This window comes from Channa argus, chromosome 2 (assembly GCF_033026475.1).
Source record: "Channa argus isolate prfri chromosome 2, Channa argus male v1.0, whole genome shotgun sequence".
Taxonomy (NCBI): Eukaryota; Metazoa; Chordata; class Actinopteri; order Anabantiformes; family Channidae; genus Channa; species Channa argus.
This window is the reverse complement of record NC_090198.1, coordinates 972,007-992,400: the sequence shown is the minus strand read 5'-3', so window position 1 is coordinate 992,400 and position 20,394 is coordinate 972,007. Positions and strand designations below refer to the sequence as shown.

At 39.7% G+C, this 20,394-nt stretch overlaps 1 protein-coding gene across 1 annotated transcript; it reads left to right on the top strand.

The window, feature by feature from the left end:
- Window positions 1-243: 243 nt before the first annotated feature.
- abhd17c (abhydrolase domain containing 17C, depalmitoylase) lies at window positions 244-20,006 on the top strand. The gene is made up of 3 exons (XM_067493664.1): window positions 244-1,121; window positions 14,429-14,608; window positions 16,677-20,006. The coding sequence occupies exons 1-3, from the start codon at window positions 637-639 to the stop codon at window positions 16,894-16,896; spliced, it is 885 nt and encodes a 294-aa protein (XP_067349765.1). The 5' UTR covers window positions 244-636; the 3' UTR covers window positions 16,897-20,006.
- The last annotated feature ends 388 nt before the right edge of the window (window positions 20,007-20,394 follow it).

Here is a 20,394-nt window from a genome sequence, read left to right as displayed (position 1 = left end):
ACAAATGAGTATACTGACATAAAATGCAGTGCAAAGGGGTTGTAGACAAGGTCAGGGTAAATGGTACAAAATTAAATATTTTTATAAAAAATGAATATTCAACTGGATCTAACAGAATAATGCAGCAAGCAATTCAATGTAATGCAGAAAAACAGACCTGAATAACATATATTTAAATTCCTTCTTTTGTATTCAAAAAAAGGAAAGAAAAAAAACACACACCAAAGTCCAAGCCGGATATCCGGTTGTACAGGAAGCCCGGGTTGTTCCTAACTAGAGAAATGGCTGCTCTTCTCCACACAGTAACATCAAACATCGACGTATAGTTTGTAATATGTTATAGGGACGAAATCACCCCATCGAGAGCAGTCGCTGCATTGTTTTTATGCTGTATAAAAATATGAATTTAAATGTTGCGTTTATCGTATTTGTAATGTGTATGAAGTCTGACTTTTGTTGTTAGCTACTTGTCAGCCGGCTAGCGCGAGAACGTTAGCTACAAAAGCCGAGACACCTGTCACCCGAAACCTGCTCGCTGCAGTCTGCGAATGGGTGAGAAATAGGAGCTGGAGCCAGGAGACAACTGTTTTGACTCGACGGAGGTAATTGAACAGGGTAGCGTTACCCCGCGCTTAAATGCCCGAGCAAGGCCCCAGGATGAATGGGTTTTCTCTCGGCGAACTATGCTGGCTGTTCTGTTGTCCGCCCTGTCCCGGTCGCATCGCAGCAAAGCTAGCATTCCTCCCACCGGAGCCCACGTACTCTGTGCACGCGGATGCAAACGGGGTAACGAGCTTACATCTAACCGAACGTGCGGACTGGCAGTACTCTCAGCGAGAACTGGATGCAGTGGAAGTATTTAGCACAGGAAGCAGCCGGGGTAACCGGATTGCATGCATGTTTGTGCGTTGCGCCCCGAACAGCCGATACACGCTCCTGTTCTCCCACGGCAACGCCGTCGACCTGGGACAGATGTGCAGTTTTTACATCGGCCTTGGCTCCAGGATCAACTGCAACGTGTTCTCCTATGATTACTCAGGCTACGGAGTCAGCACTGGCAAACCATCTGAGAAGAACTTGTATGCGGACATCGAAGCGGCCTGGCAGGTCTTAAGGAACAAGTGAGTATGAACCATGAGAGTAATATCAGCAAATGTCCTCAACTCATACAGTAATACGCTCATACCGAGGAAACGAGGCACCAAATTCCGTTGTGTCACAGTGTGACTGTGCTGCCAATAGGTACCAACATAAAGGCTAAACACTTACAATAACTTCTCACAATTAAATGTTCCGTTTTTTGTAGTATTCCATAGTCAGAACTTTTTGTTTTAAGCTAAATATATTTCACTTAATTAAAAGTATTTTCAATATGTCACATGCATTTAATCTTTTAACTGCTAATCTGGATCACAAGTTACAGAACAAACTGCGTTTTAGTTTGGTGGCTGTAAGTTTGCATTTTACACAGTGTAAGTCCTTCTTGAGAAAATCACTTAACCACGAGCTCAGGGGCTTTAGTGCTTGGAAATCCCGCAATTTCATCAAATTTTGTTTTGGATGTCACAATTCAATTCATGAATCCACGATTCAATAAACAATATTGTATTTACTGGGTCCATATAAATGCCAACATTGTTATGAAGCTCTTTTCTGTTGGCATATGTTTATGGACCACAAACTAGGAAATTTATAGGCCAACCACTTACAGTTGGTTTTCAAAAGTCTAAAATCAGGTCCCACAGTGCAAGTGGAATCTACATAGTAATCTGAACTAATAAAAAATTAATAAGTGATTGCAGAAGTCTTCATGTCCTTTTTAAAGGAACGCAATTCATTCATCAATGTTGGTTTTAAAAGGGTTTTCTTTTGTAAAACACATCATAGTGCACCTTACATTGAAGTGTCCTTGAAGTGTCCTTGATCAAGACACTGAACCCCAACTTAGTTGCTCCCGGTGAGTGTTGGCCAGCTGCATAGCAGCTCCCCCATGGGTGTATGAGTGTGTGTGTGTGTGTGATTGTGATTGTGAGTGTGAATGGGTGAATGAAAAGCAGTTTAAAGCGCTTTGAGTGCCAATAGGTAGAAAAGCGCTATATAAGTGCAGAACATTTACCTTTTAAAATCCTGGGTGTTTGTTGCCAGATTTTTCATTTTTGATGTGCCAATTGGTTTCTGTTTAAGAAAGGTCTGGACTGCAGGCTGGACTCTTACTAAGGCCATGCTGTTGTGTTGGATGCAGTGTTGGATGCAGTATGTGGTTTATCATTATCTTGCTGAAATATGAAAGGCCTTCCCTAAAAAGACAATGTCTGGATGGGAGCATATGGAGATTCTGAATCGTGACGCCTTAACTTACATTTGTGGATTGGACGGCAAACTGTGTTCGAGCCCATGCAGTGATTTCCAGTAGAGAATCGTGCCTGTTTTTAATGCAGTGCCACCAGATTGTCCCAAGATCACATGCATCCAGTTTGACCTTCGGCCTTGTTCCTTGCGCACAGAGATTCCTCCTGATTCTCTAAATCTTTTAATGATATTATATACTGTAGATGGTGGGATCTCCAAAGTCTTTGCAATGTCATGTTCAGGGACATTTTGTTTTGTTTTATTGTCTGTTGCTTGTCTTGTTTTGTTTTTGTTTTGATCCCAACTCCAAGACAGCTTCTCAGCTCCTCATTGCACAGGTCCAGATGTTGTGCAACCTACAGTTTCACACAAAACCTTTCTCCACTGTTTCCCCCAGAACAAATTTCAGGCACTGTGGGCACCAGCCAGATGTTCTATGTTTGCTTCTATCGGCTGGTTCGCCTGCAGCATCCATTTGAACCATAGCCCTTTTCCCTGCGTCTCCCATGCTTATGCTAAAACTGGAGACACTATCCCCAACCCCTCTACCTTTTTCTTCTTGTCCTCTCTTCGTTGTCTGTCCTCTTTATTTGTTCTTTGTTGTAGTTGAGTGATAGAACCTTTTTATTAGAGCATGGCTCTGCTGTGCTGTGGAGGAAAAAAAAAAAACACTGTTTCCCACAGCTTCAGTTTTCTACCATGTTTTGCCTCCTGTGCACGCTGATCGTGCACAGAAGTCAAGTTAAATTTCACACATGAGGGCGGTTCTTACTCTGACGATCTCTCACTGTGAGTTACACACCTGAAACGCCATTGTGGACAATGTCTGAGGCTGAATTCTCCTAACATTGACCGGAGTTCATATGTGAAATAGGCTTTACATTCTATTGGCCCTTAATGATCCAAACAGTGCAGTGCCATACATTACCATTTGCTAACAGGTGGCTAACGCTACAACTTCTAGAGAGACACAGAATTACTTTATTTTAATGTGAAGCCTGTGCACAAAGGCAAGCTAATATATTAATATAACCTATATCACCTATTGTTATTGTCACCTGGTATTATGGAAACGACTCAACATTACTTCATCTAAAATGAAGCAGACCCATAGATTTCTCACTGTGAGCAAACATACCTCAGATTAATGTTCCATTTGACAGGTAGTCTGAATTCCAGTGAAAAGATAAAACGGCCATCTCTTCCCATCTAACACTGAAACCCTCCAGAGAGTGAGCTTCCCAAGCATAAAACAGTGTTAATCATTAGGCTCTCCTCAGGGGAGCTAAGCACCTGAGGAGAAGGTTTATGTTTATTCAATATTTCTTTAATTACATTTTGTGGAAAATCATTAGGACTGTGCCCTTAAACAGCAATTTGATTTTATAATTGTAGTTCTGTTTCACAGCCTGCAGGGCTTTGCAGAATTGGAGCAGCTAGAAAGAATTTGAAGGTAAAGATTTGTTTTCACAAAGATCAGCTGGCTTGACATTTTGATAATTGTTAAATAAGTTTATTGCACTTTTTTTTCATTGAGAAAATCACACCAGGTTTTAAAGACACACCTGTCCACACAAGACATACTTAGAATCTATTGAGATATAATTGTCTTACAAATTTAGTATGCAATGTAAAATTAGTCACATATTATTATATGGTTATGGAAAAGTCTAATAAGAAGCACGCTACAGTAGGAGTCTTGGTAAAGAAAAACCCAGTATGAAGAATATGATTTATGATTGTACTGTTCAGCTTTATAATATCAACCAGCTGGCAAAGTACCTTTCTGTGTGGAGTTTTCCTGCTCTCTCTGTGCCCCTCTGGTTTCCTCCCGCGGTCCAAAGACGTGTGTTTTAGGTTAATTGGTGACCCTAAATTCTTGTAGGTGTAAATGTGAATGGTTTTATACTGTGCATTTGCTGCTGTCCCTGTTGAAGTTTGGCATTAGCACAGCTTTCAGATACAGAACAGCATCCACCAGACAACCTAAGCTAGACTCTTAATCCAAAATCACTATAAATCGCACAGCCCCTGTGGAGAAAAAGGTTGGAGAAAAAGCTGTTGGATGCAGACCAACTCAGTCTAAGGTCCCTGTCACAAGTCATGTTCCTATATATAAAATCACATACAATTATTTAATTATTACCTCATCTAAACCAACAACATGTCTGCTAGACCCTATTCCAACTAAATCATCAATCTATCTTTAGAAACAGGCTATGTACCACAGGCCTATTAGGTAGCTGTAATTAAACCACTACTTAAAAACCCTGTCTTGATCCAGGTGTTTTAGCCAATTACAGACCAATATCTAATGTCCCCTTTATTTCTAAAATCCTTGGAAAAGTAGTTGCAAAAACAATTATGTGATCACCTTCATAGGAATAATTTGTATGAAGACTTTCAGTCAGGATTTAGAGTTCATCATAGTACAGAAACAGCACTGGTAAAAGTCACCAACGATCTTCTCATGGCCTCAGATACTGGACTCATCTCTATACTTGTTCTGTTAGATCTTAGTGCTGCATTCGATACCGTTGATCATAACATTTTATTACAGAGACTGGAACATGAAATTGGGATAAAGAAACTGCACTAGGTTAGTTTAAATCTTATCTATCTGATAGATTTCAATTTGTTAATTTTAAAAAAATGTTTTGGTCCTTTCGGCTTATCCTTATGTGAGTCCAGGGTGTTCACAGCGGATCATTGTCCATATGTTGATTTGGCACAGTTTTTACGCTGGATGTCCGTCCTGACGCAACCCTGCCATATGTATACTGGGCTTGGAGTGGCACTGCACAGCTCGGGCTAAATTTCAATGGCTATGTTGATGATACCCAGCTATATTTATCTATGGAACCAGATGGAAATAATAAATTAATCCAGCTTCAAGCCTACAAGACATAAAGGCCTGTATGTCCCACAATTATTTACTTCTAAACACAAACAAAACTGAAGTCAAAGTATTTGGGCCCAAAAACCTTCTTCCACCTAAGGAACATTGCCAAAATTAGGAGCATCCTGTCCCAAGGTGATGCTGAAAAACTGGTCCATGCATTTGTTACCTCTAGGTTGGACTACTGTAATTCCCTACTTTCAGGATGCCCCAGTAACTCTGCCTGCAATGAATCCAAAATGCTGCAGCAAGAGTGCTGACTGGAACTAGCAAGAGAGATCATATTTCACCTTCACCAGCTTCTCTCCATTGGCTTCCCATTAAATCTAGAATAGAATTTAAAACCCTGCTTCTTACATATAAAGCTCTGAATGGTCAGGCTCCATCATATATAGAAGACCTCATAGCACCATATCATCCCAGTAGACCACTTCGCTCTCAGAATGCAGGCCTACTTGTGGTTCCCAGAATTTCCAAAGGTAGAATGGGAGGTAGAGCCTTTAGCTATCAAGCTTCTCTCCTGTGGAACCAGCTCCCAGTTCAGATTCGGGAAGCAGACACCCTCTCTACTTTTAAGTCTAGGCTTAAAACCTTCCTCTTTAATAAAGCATATAGTTAGTTATAGTTATGATGCTATAGGCTTAGACTGCTGGGGGACCCACCCCCCAATGCACTGAGCTCCTTTCCTCCTCTTGACCCTCTCTCCTCTCCTCTCACCCCACAATTGTCACCACTGTAACTAACTCTGTGTTTTCTCCCGTAGTTGTCTTTGTCTTTCTCTGTCTCCCTCTCTCTGTCCCTTTCTGCAGGTGTCCCTGGCTTTGAAGCTGTGTGTCTTCCAGTGTGCAGCTACTGGTCCTATAAACCTGCCAAATGTTTTGTTGTTGCTTTTTGTTGCTCTGTTCTTTTCTCTCTCCCCTTTCCACTCACCCCAACCGGTCGAGGCAGATGGTCGTCCACCCTGAGCCTGGTTCTGCTGGAGGTTTCTTCCGTTAAAGGGAGTTTTTCCTCTCCACTGTTGCCTATGGATTGCTCAAGGGGGAATTGTTGGGTTCTCTCTATACGTCTTTATAATCTTGACTTTATTCTGTAAAGTGCCCTGAGATGACTTTGTTGTGAATTGGCGCTATATAAATAAAGTTGAATTGAATTGAACATACTAGCTCACAATGGGCAAATGGAGGACAGAGACATTGCTGTTGGTTCAAAATATCTCAAAACCCATCAGATGAAATGGGAGGGGAAAAGAAGCAATGTTAGAAAAGCTTGTCATTTGCATGTTTTTCACAACAGTAACTAACCCAACTGACTCCGCAATTAACTAAATTGCTAAAATTTATTGATGCATCTCTGTGACAAAGGCTTTGTTTAATCCATATATAGTTGGCTGTTTACTGTGTACTGTGAAGTCTTTCACTACTCAGCCATAAACCAGCAATCATTCAGCTTTAAAATATTTTTCAATCTTTATTTCATAACCGTTTTAAGGTCGGCTTTAGCTCAGTCTATAACGCAGTCGACGGACCACAGGGTGGTCTGTGGTCAGTGTTTCTGGGCAAGACGCTGAACCCCCAACATTCCCATTCCCAGCTGTGCAGTGCCGGTCCAAACCCGGTAGAAATTGGGGAGGGTTGCGTCAGGAAGGGCATTTAGCGTAAAAACTACCAATGGATTTATCATGTAGTGCTGTCGTGTTTTGTACACTTACAACTAATGCGTGTGGTTTCAGTGTCAGATCAGCTGGAGTCCTCCTCTGCAGCATTTCTCACCTCAGCACTGACCACAGTGACTTTTCATGCACTGACAAATGCAGAAAACTATGTCCCTTATAGCTTTATAGCCTTATATTAGAGGCTAATAAAGTGATCACGTTTTCACATGTCTGCTCTAAGACTGCAGGTCTGACTGTCCCTAACATGCAATAGGTTTCAATACAACACCACTGTTTGCTATAACCCCTACCACTGCTGTCAATGTGTCTGTCAGTATCTTTATTTATATTATATTATATTTAAATTTTATATCCATTAAATCTGGGATCCTATGTGGTATGTGCTGAATAATTTTATTTAGCATGGCATCTGGGCAGCTGTGTGTAGAATTGTTAGATCAGCTAATCAGCGATCAAATCTAATTAAGTTGCTATTACTATTTCTAAACAAAACCGAACTACAATTTGTATCTAAGATGTAGTTCAGTGTTGTTTTTATATGTTGGATTCTAAACTAATCTAATAATGAAAAATTCTGTTTATACAGAATGATCAGCTACCAGCCTGACTCACTACGTGAGGTGACTTCTTTAATTTATCTTAAGAAATGTGTTGCAAATCTTAATAAATGGGTGTTGCAATTCTCATCAACCCATACTTTTTTTACAACAGAAAATAAACAACCAATGTTGAAACTGTGAAATGGTATAATTTCATGGGAAATATTAGCTCATTTTGAATTTGATGGCAGCAACATGTCTCAAAAAAGTTGAAAGAGGTGATGTTTACCAATGTGTAGCATCTCCTCTTCTTTTAACAACTGTCAGAAGTGAGGAGACCAGTTTCTAGAGTTTTAAGAGAGGAATGTTGTCCCATTCTTGTCTGATGCAGGATTTTAGCTGTTCAACAGTCCTGGGCCTTTGTTGCCAGATTTTTTTGTGTTCTGAAGCACCAAATGTTTTCTATTGGGGAAAGGTCTGGACTGCAGGCAGGCCAGTTCAGCACCTGGACTCTTCTCCTGTGAAGCTGTGCCGTTGTGATGGATGCAGTATGTGGTTTAGTATTGTCTTGCTGAAATATTCAAGCCCTTCCCTGAGAGAGACATCTGGATGGAAGCATATGTTGCTCTAAAACCTCTATGTACTTTTCAGCATTGATTGTGCTATGGTGATGGCACTAATGCACCTCCATACCATCAGAGATGCAGGCTTTTGAACTGTCTGCCGTTAACAAGCTGGGTGGTCCCTCTCCTCTTTAGTGCTGATTTAATTAGCCAAATTCGAAACAAGCTAATAGTTTCAATGAAATTATATCAGACATTGAAACTAAGAAATGTTATGTTGTTTATATGACCCATATATAAAATATGGGTCGAAAAGCTTTCATCATTGCATTCTGTTGTTATACATAATTGATGTTGCATAATTCAACAGTACTGAGCTCAGAGTAAGCGAAAATCAACCTTGACCAGTTGGGGTAGGTTGTTATTACAAAGTATTACCAGTAACTGCAGATTGGAAACATGTGCCCATCCAATGCTGGGGATATGCCAATACCTGCAAGAAGGTATAGAGATGGTGAGACACAGAGGGACAAACACAACTACAAAAGAAAGAAGACACAAGGTTAATGTCATGCAGTGGTGACTTATAACTGGATTGAAAGCGAAGGTTTTAAGCCTAGTCTTGAAAATAGAGAGGGTGTCTGCCTTCTGAATCTGACTGGGTAGTTGGTTCCACTGGAGAGGAGTTTGATAGCTAAAGGCCCATACTACTTTTGGAAATTTTAAAGTGAACCTGGACTCTAAGATACAATTGGTCTTTTGGGATAATACAGTACTCTAAGGTCTTCACGATACAATGGAGCTTGACTGTTAAGAGCTTTGTATGTAAACAGGAGGGTTTTAAATTATATTTTTGATCTTATGGGAAGTCGGTGTAAAGAAGCCAATGGATGAAAAACATGATCTCTTTTGATGACATGGTCTCCTGAGGTGTCTTCAAGATATGATCTTGTATCAGTTCTCTAAAGCAGTAATGCAGTGTTTGCCAGTACAATTAAGTCTGCAACAATGTGATTTAGATTAGATTCCATTCAGGGGCCTGCAGTCAGTGTGAAACTATATTTTGTGCCTGTTTCACTCAATCATTTTAATTATTTCTGAACATGCAACCTAAATAAATTAGTTTTTTTTTCACTCCATTGGTCTTTGATTACAGAGGACTGTACAAGTAGAAATAAGAATCAGATTGTGAGAGAGACACACATTGACACTTTTTTCATTGAGGGACAAAAATGGCAATTCTATCTACGTAAAATTAAATGTGCAACTCATAGCATGGTCTGAATTCTTCCTAAAGCTAATGTATGGCTACAATACACCTCGAAATTGTGTAGTGGGCCTTCTGTTTAATGTGTATGAGTCAGCTGGCAGACATCAGGTAGTTTGTTCATTCGTGTGGAGGGTCAAAATCTCCTATCAGAATGAGTCCTCGGTTCAGCTGCTGCTTATCAAAGGCTGGATTTGTCTAGTCCGGCAGATTAGTCACACCCAAGCTGTTATCCGAGGAGCTGTTATGATGGCATCACTTCATTGGCGCATATAATCTAGCACCTCTTGTACAAACCCTTTGGCAAGTCCTCCTGGTAAGCAAAAGTGTAATTCTTCTGTGTATGTGTGTTGTTGCTGAGTTTCTACTGTGCCTCTCTGCATTCTCTTCACAGTAAAGAGGTGGGAGGACTTGCTTTAAGCTTCCTTTCCAGATTGTGATTTCTGTCAAGGGAACATACCACATACATTCTCACTATCTCTTTGACAGACTCTTTACTCTGCAGTATTTAAGAAGAGAGACTAGGAAAAGCCATGAAGTTGTCCAGTTCCCATATCAGGAAGTTCTCTATCATGCGTTCTCAGTGCATATTTGAAACTGAAAGCTTTACAAGGAAAATGCTTGTGAATACATATTATTATTTTATTGAATAACCTGAGAAACTGGGAAGCCCTTCTGAAGTAAATGGGTTTGTTACCATTGTTGCTTTAGCATCTGTCATTATCTCCTCCCTATATTCTGAAATTTGTATTTTGTGTTGGAATTTGTGAACTTGATTTGATAATGTTTTCACCCATTTTGACACGGTTTACAAATTACAAATCTACATTTCACATCATTTGTTGCTCAACCACTTCCAAACAGCATAAATAAAAGTTTGGCCTATCACCATTATTGTTGTTATGTTTATAGGCTCATATTAGATGCCCACTTTGCAGCAATTACATGCAAACTGTTAATGTCAAGATATAACCGATTCTTATTTATTTTTACTTTTGGGGAGAAAGCCTGTTAAAAAGTCTGCACCATTATCCCACTAAGACTGCATAGAGACACAAAAGACACGTGGTTCATTGAAAATGTGTACAATTTGCTCCACTTGAAGCAGGATAAGACATGCCTAGTCACTGTTGTCTGAATCTGACAGGTCCTGCTGGGGTCACACCTCAGCCGCTGCACCTTTTTCAGTTTGTTTATAGGGTGGGACTAAGATCTCATTGCAAGGCTGTTCATTTGATGGATGATAGACTATGTTCCTTAAAAGAATCAGCTTCTTTATCGCAGATGGTTCTTTGGGTTATGGAAACATATCTGTGAACATCTGCTGATTATCAGAGTATAATCTTGATGCCAGAATAGTCTCATCACTGCAGTGCACATCTTCTTTCTTTCTTTTGCACTCACCTCACCTCATGTCTGATTCCTTCTCCATTTCTGTATTTCCATTTTTCTTTTATAAATTCCTATCTGTCTGATGGCTCTTACATTTCTCACGTCTTTTCTGTCCTTCCCATATCTTTACTGCTTGTTACATTGCAGATTTGCAGATAGTCATGGATAGAGTTTTCATGTGATGTTTGCTCTGGCATTGAAGAATCCTCTGTGGATAGAGAGTTATTGTCCTTTCACCACAAAATTTCTACCAGCCAGTGCTGTTCTCATTAGAATAACTTCAGCCATTCGCAGCCTGGTGGCTCAATGGGTGGAGTATCGAGTTAGGATGCAGAAGGACATGAGATTACATCCCGCCCCACCAGGTGTGGCCCTGCCCAGCCATCAAGGGCTGACTTGGTGCCAGTCCTGAGCCCAGATAAAATGGGAGGGTTTTGGCAGGATTTCTGAAACATGATCCGCTGTAGCGACCCCTGAAGGGACAAGCCAAAAGCCATTGAGCTCATGGAGATCCCCATACAGACACTGAAACAAACAATGAATTACCTCTAATCAAGTTTCTCAATAGGTTGTTTTGGAATAAAGAAAGTGATTTTAAATGTTCGTGGACAACAGCAGATCTGCACAGACAAATACGTTTATCCAGGTTGCAGACTGGTGAACAAAAGAAACCCCCAGAAAATTGTAATCATATCATCATTATTTTAATTGAGTTTACCAGTACATATTAATTCTGAATATTTGAGTTTTAATACTCATTACCTTCTATATTGATACACAGGTACTGGCTGCATTCTCTTGCTCTCCTCTCAATGACAGCGAGTTGTGATGAACACTCACACATCCCGCTGCAGTGCACGTTTAGCCCCACCTCACTCAGTGTTGTCTTCGTCTCATCAGTGTCGCCAACTTAGTGACTTTCTCGCTAGATTTATTGACTCATAAGACCAGTTTATTAACTAAAAAATGAAATCCCAAGTAACAAATCTGCCCTTTTCCCTGAGTGAGTGAATTGCTGATGTCTCTCAGTGAACATGCTTTCATTTAGCTTTTACACCTGAACCTCCTATGTTCAATGTGTGTGGCAGAGGGCAGCGGCAGTTAACCAACAAGTTAACCAGTCAGCAGACTTAAAGAAGTATAAGAAGAATAAGCTGTCAATGTGCCTTAATAACTAATCACTTGTGAAGCTTATGTTGAACACTTTTGTCCACAGTCTCTGTGGATTCCATGGAATAATTAACTGTAAGCTTTATCAAAAATGAAGGTTTTAAGCCTAGACTTAAAAAGTAATGAGGGTGTCTGCATCCTAAATTGGGATTGGGAGCTGGTTCCACAGGAGCTAGTGAAGGTGAAATATGATCTCTCCTGCTAGTTCTAGTCAGCACTCTTGCTGCAGCATTTTGGATTAATTGAAGGCTTTTTAGAGAGTTATTAGGACACCCCAAGAGTAGGGACTTACAGTAGTCCAACCTAGAAGTAACAAATGCATGGACCGGTTTTTCGGCATCACTGAGAGAGGAGGCTCCAAATTTTAGCAATGTTCCGTAGGTGGAAGAAGGCTGTTCTAGAGATTTGTTTTATATGTGAGGTAAAGGACAAATCCTTGTCAAAAATGATTCCAAGGTTCCTTACAGCAATACTGGAGGCCAAAGTTATGCCATCTAAATTAACTATATTCTTAGACAGCATATTTCTCATATTTTTAGATCCCCAAATTAAAATAATTTCAGTTTTGTCTGAATTTAGAAGAATTAAGAAGTAGGAGATTATAGCACATCCAGGCCTTTGTCTTTTAGGCATGCTTGAAGTTTGACTAATTGGTTAGTATCTTGTGGTTTCAAAGATAAATATAGCTGGTTATCATCTGCATAGCAGTGGAAGTTTATGGTATGTTGCCTAGAGGTGACACATACAGAGTGAAAAGTATCGGTCCTAACACAGAGCCCTGTGGAACTTCATAACTGTTTGTGTATATACAACATTTATTATTAACATGAACAAATTAGAATCTCTCTGTCAGATGAGATTTAAATCAATGCAGTGCAGTTTATTCCTAAATCCATGTTCCAGTCTTTGTAATAAAAAGTTTGTGGTCAATGGTGTCAAATGTGGCTAGTAGGATGAGTATAGACACATTATCTGAAGTCAAGAGAAGGTCATTGGTGACTTTAACAAGTGCAGTTTCTGCTACACTAGCCTGGCTACAGTGCTGAACAGAAACCAGGGATTGTTCTTGTTTTCTTCTATTAATGATGAATATTATGCTGTTCTGGCATCACAGAGAGCTTTTCTGGTACATTTTTAAACTGTTTTTCAGACTTTTCACTAAACGGGGTTCTTCTAAATTAGCAGAACGCCACTTCCTTTCTAACTTTCTTGACGCCTGTTTTAAGCTGTGCATTTGTGAACTGTTCAATGGAGGTCGGCTCCTCGGAATCACCGCTTTTTATTCATGATGCTTATCAACAGAAATTAAAGGTAGATTCAGAAGTCTAAGGCAGCCGAGTTTCAGTAGATAAGAAAATACTTTGTCTATGCTCAAAAGTAAACTGTTGATGATGTTATTGTTAACACACAGTATTAATTGGGATGAGCGATAACATTTTTCCTTTCAATAGTATAACATTATTTATTAAAACATTAGTATGATACGATACTCATACTTTTTGTCTCTTTAAGGAAATTGATGCACGTGTTCATTAATAACTTTATTGCAAAGGCAACATGAAATATGAATAAAACTCATGAACATAAAAAAATGCTTTCAGCTTTTCCCTTTGAGGGGTCACCACTGCAGAACATGTTCTGCACGTTAATTTAGTTGTTACACCTGATGCCATTCCTGTCGCAACCCTCCCATGTTTTCCGGGCTTCAGGGCCGCCACCAAGATGGCCCTTTGTGGCTGGGCGGGGCCACACCTATTGACTCGAACCTGCGGCCCTCTGCATCCGAACCAAAAATGCTCTACCACTGAACCACTTGGCCACCATAAACTCATGAACATAAATGGTAGAAAGAAATAGCTTCAACATCATAATTATTTTTTTAATTATAATAAAAACAAATTAATACAAAATGAATTACATTTATTCAATTGAAAGATCAACATAATGTTCAAGAACCTGCATTAAACCAGTGAAACAACATAACACATCAATATCACCAACACTAGCATCATCGTCGTCATCAACAACAACAAAATGCAAAATAATAATTTCATATGTTTTTATTACACTGAAAAAAATTGGGACCAATTGGTGCTCGGTGGCCCCACTTTATTGCAGATGGAGCACTTGGCATTCGTTTTGGCAAAGACTCCAAAATAGCACCACACTACGCTTCTTTTCCTCTCTCGGCCAACCATGCTGCCACGGTGATGCCGACTCTGAGCTCACTCTGAGCAGGGAATCGAGGATTGAGGCTTGATTGAGGCTGCGCGGTGAGGCTTTGGCTCTGACATCTGATAAAATAAGAATCATCATCATAATAATATGAAACATACTGTGCAGTGACTATGGTATTTGACTAGACTCTACTTAAAGCATACAGAGTTAGAAAATTATGCTAACAATCATCTAAGACATGGGAACCCTGCTAGCATTAATTGATTTCTAGGGTTAGATTAGAGAGGCACGTGTTTTAAAAGAATCACTTTGGCAAACAGTTTGTTTTTACAGCATGGGCTTGTCCTGTTTCATACATGTAAAATGTCTTTATTGAATCGGTTCGGTCTGTGTTTACAGGTATGGCATAACACCCGAGAACATCATCCTATATGGTCAGAGCATTGGCACTGTGCCCACTATTGACCTGGCTGCTCGCTATGAATGTGCTGCTGTCATCCTACATTCACCACTCATGTCGGGGCTGAGGGTGGCCTTTCCTGATACACGCAAGACCTACTGCTTCGATGCCTTCCCCAGGTGAGTCTCGCACACGACGCCGCCGTCTTTGTTCATACCATGTTACCATGGTTACAGGCGTCTTTTTCTTCTAAAGCAAGATTAGTGGGAAAGTTTATCACTGCTACTTTTTCACATACATAAAGCCTATGTCACCTTGCCCTAAATAATAGACTTTACAAAGTGGCTGTTAGAACAGAGCCTTTCATGCTGTTTATGCTCAATTCCCATTACCACAGCTACTTGTGTTGTCCACTGCAGAGCAGAACCATTCAAAATCAGGCAATGAACAGTATTTTAGTGAACAAGTGAGTGGTTCTGAGTTTGTCATGACGGGACAAAGCAACAATATAGTAGGGATGATATTTCAGCATTAACTGCCACTGTTAATCCTGTATCTGCTCAATCCTTCTGACTGCATCTCAACTAAATGGAATATTACATTACATCAACAGCAAAGTTAGATCATCTTTAACATTTTATACATTTAGGTTTGCTGCCAGTATGGTTTTGCTTGTACTGTACAAACAGTTTTTGGCTTAATTTAACTAAAGACTTAGTCTAAAAGTCCTTTTCTTCCAAGAACAAGAAGCTTCACATAACAGAACCATCTGCCACTGAATCAAAGTTGCCTCCTAGTAAGAGTTGTGTAGAACATCAAGTAGCTAAATCGTTCTTTAGAAGATTTTCTACTGGCTGACAGTTATACAGATCAGGAGCTAAACTGTTGGTATTTGTGTGATTCTGTTTGACCAACATTGAATACGTTTGAAACGCTACTTCGGACATTGTCCAGGGTCAGGGCTGAATGGAAGCATACATACAGCTCTTGTATTAACACGCTTGGTGGCTTTTTATCTCCTTAAACATTTTTAGCTTCTTTAGTACTTTCATGAGCTTATTAATGTTTATGTGCTATGTATTAGTTACACTACTGCTTTCAACATTAAAGCGATGATAATGCGTAAGGCTAATTCCATTTTACACCACTGTATATCTGTTATAATGACCTTACCTGTGCAGAGCTTGACAGTGTGACTATCTAACCAAATCTGGGCATTTTATTTGCACTTGAGTGACACTCTCACAGCTCACAGAAGCAGGCAGTGAGACACTCAGGCAGACAACTCTTTTACTGTATTGTTACATGCAAATAGAACTCAACGAATAATAATAGCCAATAAAAGTAGTTCATTGAAACACTGGTCAAACAAAGGAACGCAGCTCTCCTCATGGTAATCACATGTATGTGCTAACCTTTGTAAGTTTGTCTATTAAGCAATGGCTATAAATATGTAAACCTTGCCCAGTGTTTAATATTAGGACTTTTTTTATTTCATGTAGATTCCATTTTTATGGACGAATTATATGTAACTTTGCAGTTGTAAAAGTTAATTAATTAATTTTTCTCAGGTGTCATTTCATTAGCTTCTTCAAGTCAGTACCATCAGTACCATGTGTCCACTCCTATGCAACTAACCGTATTAAAACTTATAAATGTTATATTTACAGATAGCTACTCAGAATATAACATTTATAACTTTTAAAGTCTGCAAATAACTATAGACAACTCTGGTAACTAAAATAAACAATATAATCAGACCACCAGGAAAGACAAAATTATCACTTTGCTACACGTTTATGCTGGTTTAGGAGGCGTAACTACTTTTATTGGCTTGTTAGTCAGAGCTTATCTTGTTCACACAGAGATGTGCATGGATGACTATTCTCAGTTAGGTTCTAACTCTTGTCCTGCAGCTGAACACCATGAATGTAGGGAGAACAGACTACATCATTAAAGGCACAATCATTCTTTTGATATGCGCGTGTCCATATCCATGATTGAAATTATGAAACACCCCAATCAGCTAGGGTCCAGACAGACTCTGTGGAACAGGGTCATTATTGTAAACACAACAACATAAACATAAAAACTAATGGTTTTTGACCTTTATTGTAAATTGAAATAAAATCATATCCACGGAAAATGAAAAACTAGAATTCAATTAAAGATTTTCATAGTTTGACCGATGCTGTCACAGCTTAATACCATCTATTCTACCCTTAATATGTTTCTTACACTCCACAGTATTGACAAGGTGTCCAAGGTGGCGTCCCCGGTGCTGGTAATCCACGGTACGGAGGATGAGGTGATCGACTTCTCCCACGGCCTGGCCATGTACGAGCGTTGCCCCCGTGCTGTTGAGCCCCTGTGGGTAGAGGGAGCTGGTCACAACGACATTGAACTCTACGCCCAGTACCTGGAGAGACTCAAGCAGTTTATCTCCTTCGAGCTTCCCTCTTCCTGAGGGGGAGCTCAGCACTCAGGGTTCATTTCAACACCCTAAAGAAACCTCATCATCTCCCAACTTCCACTCTTAGCATAGGGGCAGGACTGGAGTAAACTGATCACACAGTTCGTTGAAGACATGTCTGGATGGAAATGCACTGTGGACTGGAAGTGGAGGTAGTTTTAGATTGTTGAGGTGCAGCTAAGCATACGCCCAGTCCTGGCAAGGCGAGCAGCTTTGACTTAAAATGTAGTGTCCCTAAAACCTCGATGTTGCTCTTACATTTGGACCCAGTTTGCCAATGAGCCCGGGCTTACACAGTGTTTGCACTTGCTGCTCAGTCTGGATTGATTTCCTTCTCTTGACTACTGACTGTCTCCCTCACCTTGTCTGTGTTAGTGTCTCTCCCTGTGAGCTTGAGTCTTTCAAACTTCTTCATTCTTCCCTCTGTTTTCCCCATAACTCCTTCTTTCCTTTTGACTGAGAGTCCTTGCAATGTTCAAGCTTGATTTTTTTTGTATTCTTTTATACCAAGTAAAGAAGTATCACTTTTGCACCTCGAGATACAATTTGAAATTTTTACTTTTTCTGTATTTTTAAGTTAGCATTCAGGGTTGCTTAAACAGCTGCACTTTTAATGTGCGGATATTTTCAGGTAATGAGTTTTCTATGTTTGGATAGTTATATATATATATATATATAGATTTCGTTCCGTTGCTGTTGGCATTCCATGGCTTTTTTTTAATTGCAGGTCAGAAAGAACTTGTTTTGGGAGGGTTGTGTGATTACGAACTGTTAAAGGCCAAGTTATGCTTTCCTCATCCACATCTCCACTACAGTGTGCATGACACTGTGCATACAACTTTGTATCTGCGCAAACTGTGCATGTGCCAGAAAAGTAAATGAAATTATTGTTTCATGTAGGTGTGTGCTGTATTTCTTTTTTTATCCACATCTGTGACAAGCGGTTACACATACCTTGAAAAAGCTTTTTATTATTATTATTATTGTTATTATTATTATTACAAATCCTATCTGCTTATCCTGTGAGTTCAGCTGCGACACAGTGGAACATTTGCCGCATGTTGATTTAGCGCAGTTTTTCCATCCTCCCCAATTTCTGCCGATCTTGGGACCAGCACTGCTTAGTTGGAGATCGGCTGTTATTTATCCAAAAAAACAAATGAGCTCTTCTTGCTTTCAAAAGTGAGCATCATGTTTTTGTAGTTGGAGGTGTCCGTGCACTGATACCAACTGTCTAAATGGAAAATGTCTGTGTGAGGGGAAGTGGAAAGCATGAATTGGCCTCAGCCAAAGTGTATCCCTGCACATCTGGCTGTGGTAGCTGTGATGTTTGTTGTCCTGATGCTTGCTGCTCTCTCATATTGAGGGAAGATGGCTACAAGAAATCTGGCAGTTTACAACATGTCTTGTTTATTGGCAAACACATTATTTTGTAGTAATGTCTTTGTCTACTTTGCAGCCACTGGTAAATACAACACACAAATGCCAGCGTTTCAAATCCATTTGTCTGTTCTCGATAACTCCAAGTAAAAGCAAACACCCAAAGCTGAATTTACCAGAGCAAGTAAACGATTAGTTCAATGCCTCAACAGGTCAATTATGTCAGTAAGACTTTATCAGTGTATTTTGAAAAAAAGACAGACATCTTGACCCTGTTAAAACAATTCACAGTTAAGTGCTAGTAATTTTGTACATGCCGTGTCATGCGAGGTTTGTACCTTTGCCACTAAGCAACACTGCAATGAATAATCCCAAATGTTGGCTGATATGGAAGCTAACTTCAATAGAGCCCAGGAGGTGTCAGGACCATGTGTTTAATTGGAGGTTATGTGGTAATGAGACTTGATATCTTTTTCAAACAGGAATACTCTTGACTCAGTACTGTAAACTGAAACTGAAGTCGGGCAGCATGGAGTTTACCTGCTGAACTGTGAACTCTGTTCTTTGTGACTGTGTTGAAGGTGAACATGCTGTTGCTTGGTTTGTGTGCACTCTTAATTTATCGTTTCACACTACAGATAAGGCCTTACACTTGATAACATTTCAGCCAGTCATTCCTGTGTACTGCAGTGGGGCTGTAGTAGTTTTCAGTGGGATTGATAACTGCTGCTATCCATTGGAAGAAACAATCACTCAATCATTGTAAAAGACACTTCAAGGAATAGGGGAAATGACTGCTGTACTAAAAACCAAATTCCCAAGATCATTCCCCTTTTATCAGCTCCACATTCCAGCCTGCAGTAGGAGAGGAACCAACCAGCCAGCCCCATTTTCTGTGGAGCCCTGTGGTACTTTGCTCATATCCCAGCTGGAACTCCAAAGACATCTGAAAGAACCACAGAGGAGAAGTGGAATAAAGTGGAAACAAGCAGCGCATGCTAATTACACCTTATAGTGGTGGACATTTTGACTTGTATCAACTGTATTTGAATCATTTGTTCTTTTGCCTTCCCCCCCCTGCAAAAGAAGAAAATGAAGCACTAACCTCTAGAAAATTAAGCTGAGGCAAAACAGAAGAATACAACTGTATCACAATGAAGTATAAAGGCTGAAAATGCATTCTGAGAAGAGACTTGCATAGCAACTTGTGATCATTTGGATGATCCGTATATTGCTGTGAAGTGGTTTCTAAGTTGGGTGTTAGTGTTTTCTGATTATAGCTAATGTTGGGCTGATGTTTCTGCTTAATGAACTCTCAACATTGGAATCTAGTATATTTCCTGTAGCTTGTCTTTTTAAATGAAATGAAGACCTTGCTTTAGTCCTGATTATTGTTTTGATACTTAAATTTTTACGAGGTTTTCCAGTCTAAGTGTTGATAGATTTACACTGTCTCTGAAGCTGGTATACTTCAATATCTTCTCTATACGTATTAGCCCCAACACCGGGCAGTATAGTCTCATTGATTTTAACACTGGAATCACAATATGCAAATGGAAAAATATGATGCTAGTAGATCAGATTTTTCTAATAGTGTGTAAAACAGATTAAATAAACCTTAATTATGCCGTGAAAAATATTGTCATACATGTAGTGGTTGTTGCAAGAAGGCAAAAATGGATGTTTTAATGCAAATAATAGAATAAAGGATGCATGGAAGTGTGTGTCTGTCATGTTTTACTGTATTATGACTCGATTCGTTTTAAACAGTCAGTAATATGTACTGTTAGACCAGTTCATCCAAGTTTAGTTTTATTGCTGCAGGCTTTGCACATGTGTTGTCTTCCAGCTTTGAAGCTCTATGTAATTTATAATGCAAATTATTCAAGGTCATTTCATGACTAGTTCAACCTTAGAAAATCATCTATTTTAGCTTTTGAAATGATGCTAGAACTACATATCTGCCATCCTTAAATCCTTCGCGAGTTCACTGAAGCTGATTGTAAAGTCTGTACCAGAGTTAGACAAACAGCTCATCATTGACCCCAGGTTGTGAGTTGATTTAAACAGTTTGTTTATGTATCAACTAAAATACATTTTTGAGACCGTAAG